The following is a 21,344-nucleotide window of genomic DNA, read 5'->3' on the forward strand; positions in this document are numbered from 1 at the left end:
TTAATTAATTTAGCATAATACCTTCTGTGTGCATCCATGTTGTTGCAAATGGCAAGATCTCATTCACTTTTAGGGCTGAGTTATATTTCATTGTGTATTTATTTATCACATCTTCTTTATTCGTTTATGTATGGATGGACACTTGGGTTTCTTCCATATCTTGGCTATTATACATAATATTGCAATAAACATAGGGGTGCTTATATCTTTTGGATTTAGTGCTTTAGTTTTCTTTGGGTAAGTACACAGTAGCAGAATTACTGGATCACATAGTATTTCTATTTTTTTTTAATGTTTTATTTATTTTTAGGAGAGAGAGAGAGAGAGAGAGACAGCGTGAGCAGGGGAGGGTCAGAGAGAGAGGGAGTCACAGACTCTGAAAGAGGCTCCAGGCTCTGAGCTGGCAGTCAGCACAGAGCCCGACACGGGGCTCGAACCCACGAACCGCGAGATCATGACCTAAGCGAAAGTCGGACGCTTAACCGACTAAGCCCACCAGGCGCCCCATAGTATTTCTATTTTTAATTTTTTGAGGGACCTCCATACTCTTTTCCTCGGTGGTTGCATCAATTTACATTCCTACTAACAGTGCACAAGGATTCCCTTTTCTCTACATTTTCAGTAACACTTGTTATTTTTTGTCTTTGATACTAGCCATTCTGAGGGGTGTGAGGTTCTAGCTCATTGTGGTTTTGATTTGCATTTCTCATGATTAGTGATGTTGAACATCTTTTTATGTGTCTATTGGCCAAATGTATGTCTTCTTTAGAAAAAATGTTTATTCGGGTCCTGTGTCCATTTTTTAACTGTATTATTTGAATTCTTGGTGTTGAGTTTGATAAGTTCTATATATATTTTGGATACTAACCCCTTATCAAACATATCATTTGCAAGATATATCTTCTTTCAGTAGGTTAAACAGGAAGAAAATTTTAAAAAGTTCTTTAGAACCTAAAAAGAGAACAAGTGTTGAGTAAATCTTCCAGAGTAAGAACCAACAGTCATGGAAAATATGGAAGGAAAGATAAAATAATTAAATGTGTAATTTGAGACATCAAATAGCTAAATATTAAAAATTCCAAAAAGAGGATATAGAGGTAAAAAAAAGGAAAATAATTATTAAATAAATTAATAAAGGAAGAAAACATCCTAAAGACAGGACCTTTAATTGAAAGAGCCTATCAAATGGCAAGGAAGAGTAAATAGAGATACACCCTACAAATCATAGTAAGAATTTACGATACCAAGGAAGGAAAGAGAATTCTAAGTGACTTCAAGGCAACATATAGGGAAACCACAATGACAAAAAGACTTACACTATTATTTTCACGATTAAGAATATTTATAAGAGGCACGGGTGGCTAAGTCAGTTGAGTGTCCGACTTCAGCTCAGATCATGATCTCATGGTTTGTGAGTTCAAGCCCTGAACTGGGCTCATTGCTCTCAGCACAGAGCGTGCTTCGGGTCCTCTGTCCTCCACTCTCTCTGCTCCTCCTGCTCACACACTTTCTCAAAAATAAATATAAAACATTAAAAGAAGAATGTTTATTGAAAGGTAATTGCACAAGCTCTTGAACATTCTGAGGTTAAAATGATTTTAAATGAAGAACTCTATCCCCACCCAAATTATTACAGTCATGAGATCAAAGATATTTTAAAACAGGTCAAGTATCAGAAATTTTGTTTCCCTTGAGTATTTATGAAAACATAGCTTAAGGATAGACCTAAGCAAAATTAGCTTGAAAATAAAGAATAACATAGACATTGAGGAATTTCTCAGTTAAAACTTTCATGTTATCTGAAATTCACTTTTCTATATGAGCTTGTCTGTTAATTATTTGTGCTTTATTTAAGAAACAGTATTTTTTCTGGGCACCTGGGTGACTTAGTCGGTTAAGCATCCGACTTTGGCTCAGGTCATGATCTCACCTTTCATGGGTTTGAGCCCCACGTCGGGTTCTGTGCTGACAGCTCAGAGCCTGGAGCCTGTTTCAGTCTGTGACTCCCTCTCTCTCTGACCCTCCCCTGCTCATGCTGCCTTTCTCTCTCTCAGAAATAAATAAAAAACATTTAAAAATTTTTAAAAATGAAATAGTATTTTTCATAAATTTCCTTTAAGTGAACTAGTAGGCCTTTTTAAAAAGGCTGTGATTGTATTAGTACAAAACTAGCATATTTCGGTATTAGAAAAGTATATTTGGGCATTAGAACTTATGCTTGCAAACTATGGGCTTGAATGGGCAAGTAGAACAACCATGAATGATATGAAACATGGAATTTATTAATGAGTGTAGAATTTTAACATAGATTTTAAAACAGTATGGAAAATTTTGCTTTTGTATCTGATTGTGGGTCTGAAGTTGCTGTAAAGCTGCAGTCAAGAAGAAAAGGTCCAGCACACTTGGGTAGATCAGTGAATTAAGCATCTGACTTTGGTTCAGGTCATGATTTCATAGTTTGTGATGTTGAGTACTGCAGAGGGTGAGCTTGAGCCCCATTCCAGGTGAACACAAGCCCTGCTTCAGGTGAACCCTGCTTCTCTCTCTCTTTTTCTCTCTCTCTCACTTGTACCTCCTCTTTCTCTCTCTCAAAAAAAAGTTCCAATGAATTAAAGGAGTGTGAGGGTAAAATGGGATCAGTGAAGATAAAATAGAAGCTGTGTCTTTTACTGTCAGTCTTTTAAAAGAAAAAATATAAGTGATTGGTGAGCAAAATCAAGTTTATTCAGGAATAGTGGAGGAATTGCAATTTGGGACAAGCAAACTATAGCAAACCATAGGCAAGTCCAGAGAACAAGGAGGGGAAGCATCTTTTTATAAAAGAAAGGAAAAGTTGGCAGGGGTTATTTTGAATAAAGGTTTGTCAGAAGAAAATGAGAGTTCGAGGTAGTGGCTTGTCATTGGCTCCAGGCATGGACAACTTTCTGCTGCCAGGGGAAAGGAAATCTTTCTTTTTCCTGCTGGACCATGGAAGCCTCCAAATGTGAGACATATGTGAGAGTCCTTCCCTCATCACTTCCCAACTCCAATTTCGAGTCAAGTTTCCTTAACACATTTGCACAACTCACCACCTGCAGCTTTGATGATGAAGGTGACCTGGAGAAGGAGCAGGCACCCTTTGCCTCAATGCTGCAGGCCAATCTGTCCAGGGACATTATTAAAGAAGGCAGTCCAGTGGAATCTGGAAGAATTCTGCCTGACTGCTTCCCAGTGCCCCAAGGCAAGAAGGCAGATCAGGGTCAAAAGAATAAATTTGAAGAGCCCCTGGTGCCTTCAGAGCAAAATGGCACTGTCTCACTCTGTCTTCCAACTTTACCCCACCTGGGACCATACAGGAAGATTTGGAGAAGGATAGTTTAACTTAGCTAGATTGAATCAATACACCAAACAAAAGATGTAGATTTTTAAAAGATGGGCACTAGTCATAATAGATTTTGCCTAATAGAGGAAATAAGGCATTGTGTTTCAAAATTACAATATAAAATAGATTGTAGTATGCCACATGCTATTAGAATCTTATATCACAGTGTCATATGCCATTAAAGATTATCAGCTTCTTTCTCAGTTCTAGAGAAGAATTCTTTATAGATTGAAATTATTTATAGCCTATCTTTTTCAGTATTAACTTATGGTCTTTTCATCAGCAAGCCCCTTTGTGTGTGTGTACATATGTGTGTGAAAAGCAACAACTAAAACTAGAGAAGGATAAGTTAAACTCTGTGACTGAAATCTGACTTGCACAACATTTATGAGAAAATTGCTTTAATATATATTCATAACTCTGGTCTCTGGAAGTCACTGCAAACTCATCCATAAAGGACAAGGACAGGGACAAGGACATAGACTTCACAGTAAGCCGTTCATGGTAAAGTCCTGCTGACTAAAAGGAATAAGAAGGTTTCCTTTTCTCCTAAGTTATTGCCAGTCAAGGCAACAATGGCTCAGTCTTGAAATCAAGAAGCTTGGGACTCAATTGCCCTAGTGCCAATAATCAGGATGGTTTCAGAAATTTGGAATGTGAATTATCTGATCTGATTTGTTCTTACAGCATTTAAGAAGTTTTTTTTTTTTAACTTCCTTGATACCACTACAAAATTGCTTATCTAAAACTATAATTTAAAATTTGCTCCTTTCCTAGGTAGATTCCATATAAAACTTGGTAACAGCTTTATTGAACATTACGAACTCAGTAGGGCACAAACATGAAAAATTAGTGAATTCTAAGTGACCATAATGTGCTAAACTCCAAAGGAGGCAGCACAGGTTATGTGAAAATGAGTTAGGCATGACCCTGGGCCCAGAGACTTTAGCTTAGTAGAGAAAATAAGGCATGAGTTGCAACAATTGTAATATAAAGTAGACTGTAATATGTTGCAAGATTTAAAATCTTACATCCAAGCTATCATATGATTTTAAACATCATTAACTTCTTTCTGAGTTCTGAAGAGAAGAGTTGTTAGAGGTTGAGTTTGTTAAACTCTTTCAAATGTCTATTTGTGGTCATTTTATTAATAAAAAGAAAGCACAGAGATTTACTAAAACAGACTACTTCTGAATAGCAGCGTTAAACACTGGCATCTTCAAAGAGTTGAATAGTGGCATCTTAAAGGATGTGATTTGGAGGAGGCAAATATTAATTTTGTAGCTAAGTAAATTTAACATCATTTGCTGAAAAGTTTTGACTCAATAACCTGGATACATTTTATTTTATTTTTTGGTCCTCAAAGGAATCCAGCCTTACTTACAGTGGAATATCCAATTAATAATGGGATTATAATCAACACCTCTAATGTGGTGTCTGTCATTAATATTTTTAATATAACTTTTTATTTTATAAAATTCAGTATATTTAGGATACTTACAGGGAGGATTGTTGACATAGTTCTGTATATTTGCTTTTGATTTTCAAGGCTGCTTTGGCTATATAGGGTCTTTTGTGGTTCCATACACATTTTATTAACGTTTGTCCTCACTCTGTGAAAAATGCTACTGGTATTTTTTTAATTTTTAAAAAATGTTTTATTTATTTCTGAGAGATAGAGAGAGACAGTGTGAACAGGGGAGGGTTAGAGAGAGAGGGAGACACAGAAGCCAAAACAGGCTCCAGGCTCTGAGCTAGCTGTCAGACAGAGCCCAATGCAGGGTTTGAACCCACGAACCGTGAAATCATGACCTGAGCCGAATTTGGATGCTTAACTGACTGAGCCACCCAGGTGCCCCCAAAATGCTGCTGGTATTTTGGTAGGGATTGCATTAAATGTGTACATTGCTTTGGGTAGTATAGACATGTTAACTTTTTTCTTCCAATTCATGAACCTGGAATGTTTTGCTATTTCTTTGTGTCATATTCAATATCTTTTTAAAAATGTTTATTTATTTAAAGAGAGGGAGAGAATACAAGTGGGGAAGAAGGGCAGAGGGGGAGGGAGAGAGAGAGCGAATCCCAATCACGCTCCGGGCCATCAGCCCAGATTCTGATGCGGGGCTCAATCCCACAAACTATGAGATCATGACCTGACTCAAAATCAAGAGTCACATGTTTAACTGACTGAGACACTCATGTGTCCCTCAATTTCGTTTATCAGTGTTTTATAGCTTTCAGAATCAATCTTTCACCACTTTGATTAGGTTTATTCCTAGATGTCTCATGGTATTTGATGCAATTATAACTGAGAGTGAGTCTTTGTTTTCTCTTTTTGCTGCTTCATTATTGGTGTATGGTAATGCAACAGATTTCTGTACATTGATATTGTATCCTGTAAATTTACTGAATTCATATCAGTTCTAGCAAGTTTTTGGTGGAGTCTTTTGGGTTTTCTAAGAGTATCTTGTCATCTGTAATCTTCCTTGCTAATTTCAATGCCTTTTATTTCTTTTGGTTATCTGATTGCTGAGGCTAGGATTTCCAGTACTATGTTAAATATCAGTGGTGAGAGTGGGCATCCCTGTTTTGTTCCTAATGATAGAAAAAAAGCTTTGAGTTTTTCTCACTGAGGATGGAATAAGTTGTGGGGTTTTCTGCAGGCCTCTGCAAGCCAGGTTGACCCGGAGAGTGATGGTTGGAGTTGGCGAAGAAGACATGGAGCCAGACTCTTCAGGTGGCCTGCTGAAATTTATTTTCCAGCTTAGAGTTTTTATATAGCAAATCCAAACAATCATGCTTAAACAATTTACATTTTTTGAAAACAGTCATGGGATTTAATATTTCTAAATGTTCTTAGCAACAGTGATTTCACAGTACAAGATTTCTACTTAAATTGATAAAATTTAACCAGGTAGTCATAACAAAGTTCTACATATTCTTTACTACACATGGCAGGAAATAAGTGAAGCATATAACCAGAATGCACGAAAACAAAGTGCCCTTTGATTGTTTAAATTCAGTGGGCATGCAAAAACAGGATATGCTTGTACCCGCGGTTATGGGTAATAGAGTCTCAGAACCCCTTACTAAGAAAGAACAGTGTCGACATTTATCATAGAGGAGGTATGGAAATGTTTTACATGGATCAACTAGAATTGGTTCTCTTCATTTACCAATCTCATTCTCTGGCCAGAACAATCCATAAGTTGTCTCACAGTCTTGAGGTCAGCAGGCAAATATTTCTCTAACACTTTTCTGAGAAAGTCCTCCAAAACTAGTAAGTCTTGTTTTCGTCTCTGCTTATGGCATAATATGTATTCTTACTGGCAATTAGACCCATACAAGAAAAATGAATTCTAGGTCTCTTATAGACACCATGCGTACCGGACTGTCTCCAATTTTGCTAATTGCTACAATATTCATTAGACAACATCTGATTGAGGGGATGGGCATGATATTTAGGTACATTCCATTTTGGAGGAAGAGGGGGAACTTTGGGTGATTCTGGTTTCATATTAACCCTAGAATAGACTAACAGCAGAAGTGACAGTAAAGGCACAGACTAAGCAGAGAAGAAGAATTCTTCAGGGGGTTGTTCTGACTGCCTTGCAGTCCTTTCCCACAGGTTTTTCCCTGGGCCTTGCCATCAGGGATGACCTGTGCAGTTTCAGTCTCCAACAGTTTTCATATATGGACTTTATTATGTTATGTTCCTTCCGTCCCCACTTTATTGAGGTTTTTATCATGAATGTATGTTGTACTTTGTCAAATACTCTCTGTCCATCTATTGAAATGCTCCTATGGTTCTTTTCTTTTATTAATGTGGTGTTATCACATTGATTGATTTGTGATATTGAACCACCCTTTCATCCCATAAATAAATCTCACTTGATTGTGGTGAATGATTCTTTTAATGTACTGTTAGATTCTATTTGTTAGTATTTTGTTGTGAATATTTAGATTTATGTTCATCAGGTATTTTGGCCTGTAGTTCTCTTTTCTAGTGGAGTCTTTGTCTTAGTTTGGAATTAGGGTAATGCTGACCACATAGAATGAGTTTGGAACTTTTCTTTCCTTTTCTATTTTTTGGAATAGCTTGAGAGGAATAGTATTAACGCCTCTCTAAATGTTTGATAGAAATTCCTGGAAAGCTATCTAGCCCTGGTGTTTTGTTTGTTGGGAGATTTTTGATTACTGATTCAATTTCTTTGCTGGCTATCAGTCTGTTCAAGCTTTTTATTTCTATTTCTTCCTTGTTTATTACCAAGTTTTGGTAATTTATATGTTTCTAGAAATTTATCCATCTCTTCCAGGTTGTCCAATTTGTTGGCATATACTTTGTCATAATAATAATCTTTTTGTATTTGTTGAGGCCATTTTGTGACCTAAATATGTGATCTATTCTGGAGGATGCTCCATGTGCACTTGAAAAGAATGTGTATTCCACTGTTTTAGGAAAGAATGTTCTGAATTTTTCTGTTAAATCCTTCTGGTCCAGTGTGTCATTTGAAGCAATTGTTTCCTTGTTTATTTTGTATTTAGTCAGTATAAGTTGGGCTTTAAAGTGCCCTACTAGTTTTGTATTATTATCAATTAGTTTGTTTTTTCTTTCATAATTTATTGTCAGGTTGGTTTCCATATAATACCCAGGGCTCATCCCAACAAGTGTCCTCCTCCATGCTTATCAACCCTCTTCCCCTCTCCTTCACTCCCATCAGCCCTCAGTTCTCAGTATTCAAGAATCTCATGGTTTGCCTCCCTCCCTCTCCCCAACTATTTTCTCCCCTTCTCCTACCCCATGGTCTTCTTTTAAGTTTCTCCTGTTCCACTTATAAGTGAAAACATATGATATTTGTCCTTCTCTGCCTGACTTATTTCGCTCAGCATAACACTCTCTAGTACCATCCATGTTGCTACAAATGGCCAGATTTCATTCTTTCTCATTGCCATGTAGTATTCCATGGTATAGATAAACGACATCTTCTTGATCCATTCATCAGTACCCCAATGTTCATAGAAGCACTTTCAACAATAGCCAAATCATGGAAAGAGTGTAAATGTCCATCAATTAGTTTTCTTAAGTTTGTTATGAACTGTTTACATACTTGGGTGCTTTATGTTGGGTGCATAAATATTTACAATTGTTATCTCTTCTTGTTGGATTGTCCCCTTTACCTTTCATCTCTTTTTAAACTTTTTGTTTTGATGTCTAATTTGTCTCATATAAGTATTGCTACTTCAGCTTCTTTTGACATTCATTTGTGTGTTAAATGTCTCTCTAACCCCTCATTTTCATGGGTGGATGGATTAAAGGTGATGGGGATTAAGGAGCACACTTGTGATGAGCACTGAATTTTGTATGTAAATGTTGAATCACTTAATTTTATACCCCAAAGTAATATTACACTGTACATTAACTACAGTTATGGAATTTAAATAAAAACTGGAGAAACTAAAAACAAAAGGTTCTCCTTTCCCTCACTTTATATCTGAAGGCATCTTTAGGTCTAAAATGCACTACTTGAAAGCAACATTTAGATGAGTCTTGACTTTCATCCATTTGGATGCTGCATGTCTTTTAATTGGAGCATTTAGTCCATTTACATTCAAAGTAATTATTGATAAATATGTATTTATTACCATTTTATTATTTGTTTTGTTGTTTCTGGACCTTTTCTCTGATCCTTTCTGTCTTTGTCACTTTTGGTATTTCCTTTGTACTCAGAGTCCTCTTTAATATTTCTTGAAGGACTGGTTTAGTGATTACTAACTCCTTTTGTTTTTGTTTGCCTGGAAACCTCTTTATCTCTCCTCCTATTCTGAATGATAGCCCTGCTGGATAGAGTATTCTTGGCTTCAGATTTTTCCCATGCAGCACATTGAATATATCATGTCGTAGTCTTCTTCCTTGCCAGTTTTCTGTTGAGAAATCTCTAGCTACCCATATGAGTTTTCTCTTATAGGTTAAGGACTACTTTTGTCTTGCTGCTTTTAAGATTTTTGCAAATTTAATTACAATATGTCTTGGTGTTGGCCAGCTTTTTGTTGATTTTGATGAGAGTTCTGTGTGCTTACTCAATCTGGATATCTGTTTCTTTCCTCAGATTAGGGAGATTTTGAGCAATGTTTTAAAGTAAATTTTCTGCCTGCTTTGCTTTCTCTTATTCTTCTGGGACTCCTCCACAAATGTGATTATGTTTCATGGAGTTGCTGACTTACCTCAGAACTATTTTAATACTGTATGCCGTGAAAGTAATGATGTGATCATCATTTGTTAATTTACTTTTTCAATCTAATACAGGAATAAATGACAACATTTTATGTAAAGACTAAGAACATGTTTAAGAAACTTGCTTAATGTTATGTTTCTACCAATAGAGAGCTCAGGGACACTGGGTGTCTACAAATGGTAGATTATTAATTAATGGGTATACAGTTTTCAAGCTGAAAAGAAATTAAATTTTGATGAAGTCATCATTTGTGTAAATTTATGTGGAAGAATAAAGAGTTAAATCTAGGGATTCTAACATCCATTTTGACACCATTTTCATCAAATCATTTTCAAAATATATTTTTAAAATAATATAATTATACAACTTCATTTACATAAATATGCAAAATAGACAAATCCATAGGCACAGAAAGCAGATTGATGTTCCTAGAATCTGGAGAGTAAGGGGGAAATGAGTAGTGACTATTTAATGAATACAGAATTGTTTGGTTTTTTTTTTGAGGAGTAATGAAGAAGTTTTGTTTGGATAGGGGTGTTGGCTGGATATTGAGTTTACTAAATGGCACTGAGTTGCTCACATTAAAATGGTTAAGTACATGTTCTGTGAAGCTCACCTCATTTAAAAAAAATCTAGAAAATGACAAAACAAATATCTGACATAACATGAGAATGTAAATTGGTGTAACCACTATGGAAAACAGTATGGTAGTTTTTGAAAAAACTAAAAATTGAACTACTATATAGTCAGAAATACTACTTCTGATTATATATCCAAAGGAAACAAAATATCCTGAAGAGATATCTGTACTTCCATGTGCGTTGCAGCAGTTTTCACAATCGCCAATATATAGGAACTATCAAATTTTACATTGACAGATGAATGGATAGAGAAAATGTGCCATATATACACAATGAAATATCTATACATTATACATGTATATATGTATACATATAAATATATATATATATATTATTCAGCCATAACAAAAGAAGTAAATTCCGTCATTTGTGACAACATGGATGAACCTGAAGAGTATTATGCTAATGAAATAAGCCAGACAGAAAAAGAATAAATACTGTACTGTATCACTTACATGAAGAACCTTAAAACAACAACAACAACAACAAAAACTAGCTGATTTCATAGAAACACAAAATATAATCATGGTTACCATGGCTGGGGATAAGGGGGAATAGGGTGATGTAGATCAAAGGATAAAACTTTTCAGTTATGTGAAGAATAAGTTCTGAGTATTTAATGTACAATATGGTGACTATAGTTAATAATATAGTATTACATACTTGAAACTTGCTGAGAGTAGGTCTTAGAAGTTCTCACCACACACACACACACACACACACACACACCCACACACACACAGAATTAACTATGTGAGATGATAGATTAGTTAATTATTATCATCTTGGTAAACATTCCATAATGTCTCTATATATATATCAAATCATATGTTGTACATTTTAAATATATGCTATACATCTGTTTATTACTTTTCAATAAAGTTTTAAAAATCTTCCAAGAAAAGAGAATATATGATCAGAGTTTGTGGATGCATTTTAATATGTATTTTACTACTATAATCTCAGAGGCATATTCTGGACTTTCAAAAAGCTGGAAATGTAACATTCTTTTGAAAGATAATAAAGTCAATAATATCCAAAAGAAGTTGAAAATTTGACAAAATAACACTAACATTTGTGTCAGAAGAGCTGAGTGGAAGACTTCCAGTTTAATGATAGTGTTAATTTGGCATGTCTGCTTTTAGAGGAAATTATTTAAAAAGAAGAGAAAAAGAGAAATAAATGTAATTTAGAAGACATCTAACATATTTTTTTTATGTTAAACCATAAATTAGGGAGATTTGGCAAAGGAACATCATCTTTAATTTCCTACAGGTAGAAATCAAAAGAAATTTCTAGTGCGTCTTATAATAGAAAATGCCTACTGATGCATATTTCTCACAGGTGAAAGGCTTACCATGAAAAGCAAGTTGTAAATCATGTGTTTATAAGAAAGAGAATATAGTCTGCTGGTTGATGGTAGGAGCTGACTTGGAGCAGGTTTAGCTATGATGATCAGTATGAGGTTGCAAACCAAGGAATTGTATGAATGTGTCCATTTGGCATTGGGAAGAAGACAGACTTTTCATTGTGAAAAATGATAATATGCCTATCTCTGTTATCTAGGGAGACTAAAAACTAAGGCAAAAAGTATTTGGTCATGATGGGAATTCTTCTTAGCTTGGAACACTGCTTTGCACATGAATCTCTAAATCATTAGTTCTTTATCTATGAGTAATCTCAAAGCAATCAATACAAGATCTGTATAATGTTACAAAAAAAGAAGAGGAAAGTAAAAGATAAATGGATGGCAGATGAAGAATAGCAAATAGAAGAAAGAAAAGATGAAAATTATATGCAATTGTATTTAGTTTTGTTTTTTAAATTAAATAATTGAAGTATATTTGACATATAATGTTACATTAGTTTAAGATGTACAACATAGTGATTTGGCAACTCTATATGTTATACTATGCTCACCACAAGTGTAGCTACCATCTGTCATCATACAATGCTATTACAGTACCATTGACTGTATTCCCTACACTTTACCTTTCATCCTTGTAATTTATTTATTCCATAACTGGATGTCTGTATCTTCTACTAATTTTAATTCCTTTTGTCCATCTTCTACCTCCTTTCCCTCTGCAATTGTTTTTAGAAAATTGTTTCAACACATTAAATGAAGGCGTTTTTCAATTTTTTTAAACATTTATTCATTTTTGAGAGACAGAGAGAGACAGAGTGTGAGTGGGGGAGGGGCAAAGAGAGAAGGAGACACAGAATCTGAAGCAGGCTCCAGGCTCTGAACTGTCAGTACAGAGCCCAACGTGGGGCTGGAACCCACAGACCATGAGATCATAACCTGAGTTGATGACTTGAGTTTAAGTCGGATGTTTAACCGATTGAGCCACCCAGGCAGCCCTATTGAATGAAGGTTTTGAAACAGGATCCCACAATAAACTGACCAATGGATAAAGAAGATGTCATATATATACACACAGTGGAATATTACTCAGCCATAAAACGAATGAAATGTTGCCATTTGCAATGATGTGGGTGGAGCTAGAGTGTATTATACTGAGCGAAATAAGTCAGTTAGAGAAAGGCAAATGCTATATGATTTATTCATATGTGGAGTTTAAGAAAAAAAAAACAGATGAACATGGAGGGGAAAAGAGAAGCATACCATAAATCATCCTTTTTTTCTTTCCATTTTTTTTTAACATTTATTCATTTTTGAGAGGTAGAGAGAGAGACACACACACACAGAATCTGAAGCAGGCTCAAGACTCAGATGTCAGCACAGAGCCCAGTGCAGGGCTCAAACTCATGGACCGTGAGAGCGTGACCTGAGCTCAAGTCAGATGCTTAACCACCTGAGCCATCCAGATGACCCAAACCATAAAACATTCTTAACTATAAAGAGCAAACAGAGTTGGGGGAGGGGATGTGGATAGGGAGATGGTCTAAATGGCTGACGGGTATTAAGGATGGAACTTGTTGTGATGAGCACCGAGTATTACATATAAGTGATGAATCACTAAATTCTGCTCCTGAAACTAATATTATACTGTATATTAACTAACTAGAACTTAAATAAAATCTTTAAGCATGAAAAAAAGCACAGTCCAAAGAAGAATTATAAAAACTCAAGGGAGACGTCAAAAAGAATGAAAGGGAGATAAAAGGTAAGCCAGAAGAGCTCAGGCAATGAATCAAAGCCAGTATATCACCACTCCCCCATTCATCAGTCTTGAGTTGGGCCATTCCTATAAATGATTTGGGATGATGATATTTGCCAGATGACATGTACGGAGAAGAGAATGGTTATAAACCCTACCTTTCCACTGTTTTCCTAAGGTGTTCCATAAAGTGGGGGGCATTGCTAGGTCTAGAAATTATTCAAGACATTCATATTTTGGTCTTATTTAAACCCTTTTAGTGACTTCATCTTTATTTTAGACATACATTAGGCATGATGAGGACTTTAATCTCTTTGACAAATCATCACACAGAGAAAGATATAAATATATCATTGAAATTCACACAATTATAAAGGCATTATGTAGAGAAAAGTATAATTTGTTGCGTGGCTTTTTGAAAAGTTTCAGCTAAAATGTTTGTCTTTTAGAGGCAATCGTGTAGGTACAAGGCTTTTGGAATGAGGTTTTTAGAGCATTTTCTACCTGTCTATAGGATACATAATTGGAGGACACAGGATACTTTATGTGCTGGGTATTTGAAACAAAGAATTGTTCCCAAGATGTTGGGAACATAACAACATTTCTGTGAGTATTCCAGATGCATGAAAAGCATTCTTGGAAAACTAGACCACGTTTACAAATTGGTTTTATAACAATGAGTATACCCAAGGATAAGATATTCCAACAAAGGTTAAATGTTTCTCTCTCTCAACATATTTTTAATATTCATTGAAGAGTAAGGGAAAATATCTTTGACACATTACATTAATTTAAGAGAAAGAAAAAAACCTTATCAAACATAAATGATTTGAGACAGAAAGGAACTAAGAATATAATAGCATTAATCAACAGAGATAAAGCATTAGAAATATACTATTGTTCTCCTTTATATTAGAAAAATAAAAGAATTAAAAAGGCATGTAGGCTATTAAAGTCTAATCTCTCTCTCACACACACACTTGGTATGTTTTTCCCTGTGGAAAGTCTGAAAAATAATGCAAAAGAGCAATTTGCTACGTTGAAAGAATTAAATTGATAGGTTCTCAGAACTTAAGAGACAAATCAATGCAGTGCATCATTTCAAATCCATTGACTAATTTGTTTTGAACTCCACTCTTTTCTGTTCCTTGCCACAGTTTTCTCAGCATTTTCCACTGGGAGAATGCTGTTTTATTAATAAAATTTAACTTGCATATAAACACAGAGAATGAACATAAATTCAATAATACTTCCCTACAAAGCAGTAGTTGAAGACTCTTCTGGGATAGCAGCATCTTAATCAGATAGCACAACATACTTTCCAGCTCTAGAGTCTGCCACTGACATGTGTGAAGTATTCACACAATTATGAACATATTTTTCCTCAATGTATTCATTCATTCATTCATTTATTCATTTAATAACAAAGAACCAAAAAGCGATTCAGATGAAGTGCAAAAGTCCTGAGAGTTTATAGGACAGTGGGAAACTGGTTAATTAAATCATAACATGTGATGTAAGTTTGACTAGAATAAGGGTTAGTAAACTATGGGGCATGAACCAAGTCCATCCCACTGCCTGCTTCTATACAACCAAAAGATTAAAATAACTTTTACATTTTTAAGTAGTTGAAAATGTTGAAGAAGAAAACTAGTATACATGACACATGGAAAGTACATGAAATTCAAATTTTATTCTTAATGCATTTTTGTTTATTGAACATACCCACACTCATTTCTTACTGTATTGCTTATGACTGTTTTTGTGCTATAAGAGGTTTAGTTGAGTGCTTGCAACAGAGACCATAGGATCAGCAAAAGCTAAAATATTTACTATGTGGCTCTTTACAGAACAAAGTTTACTGACCCCTGGACTAGAAGAACATAAAAGAGCATGGAGTTAATTTAGAGCAATCTACTAGAGTGGTCAAATGAGCAGAGTACACAGTGAACCCTCTAACAAAATTATCATTAGTATGTTCTTTCAAGGAAAAACAGAAACATTGTGCTACACATTCCATATTCTGAACATGGCCTGTAAGAATTTCAGATAGTTCTGCATTGTAAAGGAGAGCTTACAGTTTTATTACATTATAGCCAGCCCTGAACTCCTTAAAAACTGCTGTTTCTGCCCCTAACTAGAAACAAAAGCATAAACTGACAATTGGGATTATAAAATGGAAAGCTTCTGACTTTTCCAACAAAAGGCATATAATTTTGGTAGATCAAAGTGTCCTTGCAAAGTCAATACTTATAATCCTTTGCACAGGATTCTCTTCTGTCATATTTCTTAAGGAAGCCTCTCTGCGCATCAGCGATAAGTAATAAAACAGAAATGTGATAAACAGACTTTCAATTAATGGTTCTTTTATGCAAAGCAAAAATTAAAACAAACAAAAAACTCAAACCATTGCCTTTACCATCATTTTTCCTTTCTCTGTCTCATACTGTTTCATTATAGACTCATACCAATAAAATAAAGCAATGTTACAAAAAGATTTCAGTCACAAGTATTAATTAATAAAAGATACCTCTCTATGAACGTACCACTATATTCATTATTTTACAGATTACACAAGCTCTTTTTTTTTTTTTTAAATAAAAGGTTATCTTTGATTTAGTCACTATCTCTAACTTCTTCCTTCTCTTCTCATTTCTGGACTCTAGTTACCATTCTGTAAATAGAGAATTTACATTCTATGTATACGAGAGAGTATATTCTTTTAGAATGTAAGATTCCAAATATATTTATTTTACAATTAAAAAAATTATTTCCCTTCGTTTACTCTCCTCTGATCTATGTAAACATGCCAGCATCAATTCAGGAAAGAGTTCTCCAAGACTGGAAGAGATAAAGTTGACTTCATGTGTCCAAAACATGAACTGAGTCCAGTTAGTTTGATCATTTCAAACTAACAAGTACAGTGCAATGTAGAAGATACGATATGGCCAAGCTAACACCCTGATGCCAGTTAAAGGAGTATGTAACCTAATGGGAGGAGAGATAAACAAAAACAAATGCAAAAGCTTTCTGGAAACAAATATTTCCCACATTTCTTGTGTTAGTTTTCCACTTGAGAAGATAAGAACACTACCAGAGATTTATATAAAATAGATTAATATTGTCTAATGGTCATTATTGTAGCATAACCTGATACTAACAGTCAAACATTATGAAACATAAAAAAAATAAACGAAAATAAAAAGAAATCAAAAGCCTTGACTGTAAGAAATAATTTAAATATAGTGGCTGTGTATCTTCTATTGACAATTGGCACAATTTGCCTCTGAGGAAGAACATAGATATCATAGATAGCATCTCTTTCACTTTTAAAAGTATCTCTTAATTTATATATTTTGGATACTAACCTCTTTTAAGTTTTTATTTAAATCCCATTTAATTAACATACAAGTGTAATAATACGTGTAGGTGTACAACATAGTGACTCAACTGTTTCACACAATCCTTTATTGGATATGTCATTTGCAGATATCATCTCTCATTCCTCATTTGCCTTTTAGTTTTGCTGATTGTTTCCTTCACTGTGCAGAAGGATTTATTTTAATGTAGTCCATTTTGATGAAGTTCATTTTGCTTTTGTTTCCCTTGCCTCAGGACACGTATCTAGAAAGAAGATACTACAGCCAATGGAGAGAGGTTGCTACCTGTATTGTCCCCTAGAATTGTGATGGTTTCCTGTCTCAAATTTGGGTTGTTCATCCATTTTGAATTTATTTTTGTGTATGGGGTAAGAAAGTGGTCCAGTTTCATTCTTTTGCATGTTGCTGTCCAGTTTTCTCAATACCATTTGTTGAAGGGACTTTTTCCCATAGGATATTCTTTCCTGTGTGTTGAAAATAATTGACCAAATAATTGTGGGTCCATTTCTGTCTTTTCTATTCTGTTCCATTGGTCTAGTGTCTGTTTTTGTGCCAGTACCATACTGTTTTAGTCACTACATCTTTGTAATATAACTTGAAGTCTGGAATGGTAAAACTCAGTGGCACCCCCCCAAAATGAATAATCTATTTAAAAATGTATAGAAGACATGAATAGACATTTCTCCAAAGAAGACATACATATGGTCAACAAACACATGGAATGATGCTCAACATTACTCATCACCAGGGAAATACAGATCAAAACTACAAAGAGATATTGGCTCACACCTGTCAGAATGGTTAAAATCAACTCTGCAGGAAACAACCGGTGTTGCCAAGGATGTGGAGAAAGGGAGACCCTCCTGTACTGTTGATGGGAATGCAAACTGTTGCAGCCACTCAAAAACAATATAGAGACTCTCTTAAAAAATTAAAGAAAGAGCTCCCCTACAATCCAGCAATTGGACTACTAGGTATTTATCCAAAACATACAAAAATACTAATCCAGAAGGATACATGAACTCTTAGTTTTTAGCTTCATTATCTATAATAACCAATCTATGGAAATCAGCCAAATGTTCATTGTCTGATGAATGGATAAAGAAGGTGTAAGTGTATATACATATACTCAGCCACAAAAAAGAATGAAATAAGTGATGCTATTTACAATGACAGGGATGGAGCTAGGGAATATTATGCTAAATGAGATAAGTTAGTCAGAGAAAAACAAATACATGATTTCAGTCATAAATGGAATTTAAGAAAACGAACGAAGAGTTTACAAAAAAGAGAGAGAAAGGAGGCAAACCAAGAAACAACTCTAAACTATACAGAACAAACTGATGGTTACCAGAGGGGAAGTGGGGGTGGGTGGGTAAAGTAGATGATGGGGATTAAGGAGGGTGTTTCTTGTGATGAGAACCAGGTATTGTATGGAAGTATTGAATCACTGTATTGTATACCTGAAAGTGATATGACACTGTACGTTAACTAACTGGAAATTAAATAAAAACTTTTAAAAAGGAAGAAAGAAAAGAGAGACTAGAATTCACAAAGATGAAAGAAGTAAATATTGATTTTTTAAAACTGTAAAGCAATAGAATTAATAAATGATCCCCATAGATATTTTGCTAGAATTCAAACCAATAATAGGTAAAACTATCAGTATAATAAAATACATAAATACACAAAATTAGAAATAAAAAAAGGAGATATAATTGGGCTGTGGAGCCTTTTTTAAAGTATAAGAAATATGTAGCAGAGTACGTGAAATGCATAAATACAGAAAAATAGTGTTCTATCCTACTTTTAATTCCCAATTGAAAAACATAAGGGTAAAATCAGGCAGTCTAGTGATACAAATTGGGCTAGTACTCATCCAACAGAGAGTTAATGCCTGTAAGGGCACCTGGGATAGGTATCTGCGGTGCCAGTAATGTTCTCTATCCTTATCTGGATGCACATTACACGAATATGTTTATTTTGTAGAAATTCATTGAGCTGCTCATTTATTATTTTTCACACTTCTCTACATATGTTAGATTTCATTAAATAAATTACTTAAATATTTAATTTTTAACTTAAAAAACATTTTTATTTATCTTTTTTTGTAATCCCTATACACAGCATGGGGCTTGGATTCATGACTTCCAAATGAAGAGTTGCATGCTGTTCAGACTGAGGCAGCCAGGCACCCCAAAAAATATTTTTTAGGAAGTATTTCTTAATTTAAAGGTTCATCTCCTTTGAGAAACTGGAATTGTAAGATATATACCTAGGCAGCAAATGATTTAATTTCTATTTCTAGTTTTATTTCTATTTCTCCCTTTTGTATAAATGAGACAGATTCTTGAAGAGTTCCTCTGGAACTGTGTTTCTCCTCATTGCCTGGAGTAATGTCTGATACCTACTAGAAATTCTAATATATGAACAAGAGATAAATTAAAACATACTGAACACCACAAGAATATGCATATATTGCAGCTATCCCACAAGTAATGGAGGCACACAACTACAAGTGACTATATGATAATCTAGGAAGATTTTGACTAAAAAAGTTACCTTTAAAGTTTTATAACACCTTAGTTCATTAAAGCTATTTGATTGCTTTTTGATTTTGCTTTTTGCTGATTTCTCTTTTGTGCCTTTTGATTGCTAGGGGATGCTACAAGGGAAACAAGGATCCTGGGGGAATGTCATGAATTCTCAGAGCCCCACTGAATCCTTTACAATCATTATTATATCCTATGCCAATAAGTGATCATTAAAACTAGAGTTTTATCACCATATAACTAGCAAATAAGATGCACAAAAAGTAGGCATAAAGAATATGCTAGTTAATGCTTTAAATTATTTTTATACTAATCTTTAAAGAAAAACTCTAAAGGTACAAAAATATGATTTCCAGATGAAAACAAGTTTTTATTCTTAAAATCATATATAAAGATTTGTCAACTGTAACAAATGCAAAACTTGAGTCCAAAATAGGAACTCTGTATACTTTCTGCTCAGTTTTGTGGTGAACTTAAAACTGTTCTGAAAAATGAAGTCTATTAAAAAAAAAAAGAAACAAATCCATATATACATAAAGCAGTGGTTCACTTTTACTATCCATCAGAATCCCTGCAGGGGTTGTTAAAGCACAGATTGTTGGGCTCATCCTGACCTACATTGTCTCATTTAGTAGGTTTGAATGAGGCACAATAATTTGTGTTTCTAATAAGTTCACAGAAGATGGTAATGCTTCTGGTCCGTGGACCACACTCTGAACCAGTGACAAGGGGGAATCTATAACAGTGTGGTCTTACAGATGACTACTTTCTGGAAATGTTTCTTCTTAAACAGAAAAAGTAACGAGTTAAAAAGGCATTCCTGTGTTAGTAACTGATTAGCAAATCTCTCTCTTTTTATTTTAAGTCAATTCATAGTTTAACAAAAACTACTATTTGAGCCAGCTCAAGCTTCAGTAAATTGGTGTGCTATACGCCTCACTTTAACAATTTAAGTCCCTGATTCAGAGGCATCTGGGTGGTTCAGTCACTTAAGCGTCCGACTTCAGCTCAGGTCATGATCTCGCGGTTCGTGGGTTCGAGCCCCGCGTCCCCGCGTTGGGCTCTGTGCTGACAGCTAGCTGAGAGCCTGGAGCCTGTTTCGGATTCTGTGTCTCCCTCTCTCTCTCTGACCCTCCCCTGCTCACACTGTCTCTATCTCTCTCTCAAAAATAAATAAAAAAACACTAAAAAAAAAATCAAATCCCTGATTCACTTACCTGAAAATGTCATTTGAGTTACAATGTTGTTTCTGAGATCACCTCTCTTTGCCTTTCTCTGGACTCCAAGTACACAGCACAAATCCGATGTCCTCTGTAAGCTTTCTCTTACCTCCCTCTCACCAGCCTGCAGACTTGCTTTCCTTCTTGGCTCCCCACTCTTTTATAACACCTAGTATTCCAGTCATTGATCAGGCATTGGGTAGAGATGGTTATTAGATACTCTTCAATCCATGGGGTAAATTTGCAGGTAGGTTATTAAACTTTGAAGGTAAGGTGAGGATCTGTGTCCCTTTTAGTTTCTCATCGGCTTTTATTTTGGACTCTTTCACATTGTCCTGTGTATATTCTGTTGACTTATAGACCCAGTTCCAGTGTCTTTTTCTCTAGTTTTTTTTTTTTTTTTAATTTAAGTGTAGTTGACACACAATGTTACATTAGTTTCAGGTGTACAAATATAATGATTAGAAAACTCTATATATTATGCTATGCTGGTTAACCTACTATGGAAAGAGATTATAGGATAGCAACGAAATAAGAATCTTCCCAGGTTTTCCATTTAAAGTTATTTAAAAAAATTTTTTTTATGTCTTTATTTTATTTTGAGAGACAGAGACAGAGAGCTAGCAGGGGCGGGGAGGCAGAGAGAAAGGGAGACACAGAATCGGAAGCAGGCTCCAAGCTCTGAGCTGTCAGCACAGAGCCTGACATGGGGCTTGAACGCACGGACTGTGAGATCATGACCTGAGCTGAAGTCGGACACTTAACAGACTGAGCCACCCAGGCACCCCTAAAGTTATTTCTTTTAATTTTTAACTTTTTTTTTTTTTTTTTT

The 21,344-nt window shown here is 35.0% G+C and overlaps 1 protein-coding gene across 1 annotated transcript in view; it reads left to right on the forward strand.

Moving 5' to 3' along the window:
- LOC144237628 (uncharacterized) overlaps nucleotides 1-17,049 on the forward strand; it is an 88,163-nt gene extending 71,114 nt beyond the window's left edge. Inside the window, exon 3 of the mRNA XM_077771327.1 lies at nucleotides 16,976-17,049. Within this exon, the coding sequence (XP_077627453.1) occupies nucleotides 16,976-17,049 (74 nt within the window). The remainder of the gene's footprint in view (nucleotides 1-16,975) is intronic.
- Nucleotides 17,050-21,344: the final 4,295 nt, after the last annotated feature.

The sequence above is a fragment of the Crocuta crocuta genome, unplaced genomic scaffold (genome assembly GCF_008692635.1).
Source record: "Crocuta crocuta isolate KB4526 unplaced genomic scaffold, BGI_CrCroc_1.0 scaffold235, whole genome shotgun sequence".
Lineage (NCBI taxonomy): Eukaryota > Metazoa > Chordata > Mammalia > Carnivora > Hyaenidae > Crocuta > Crocuta crocuta.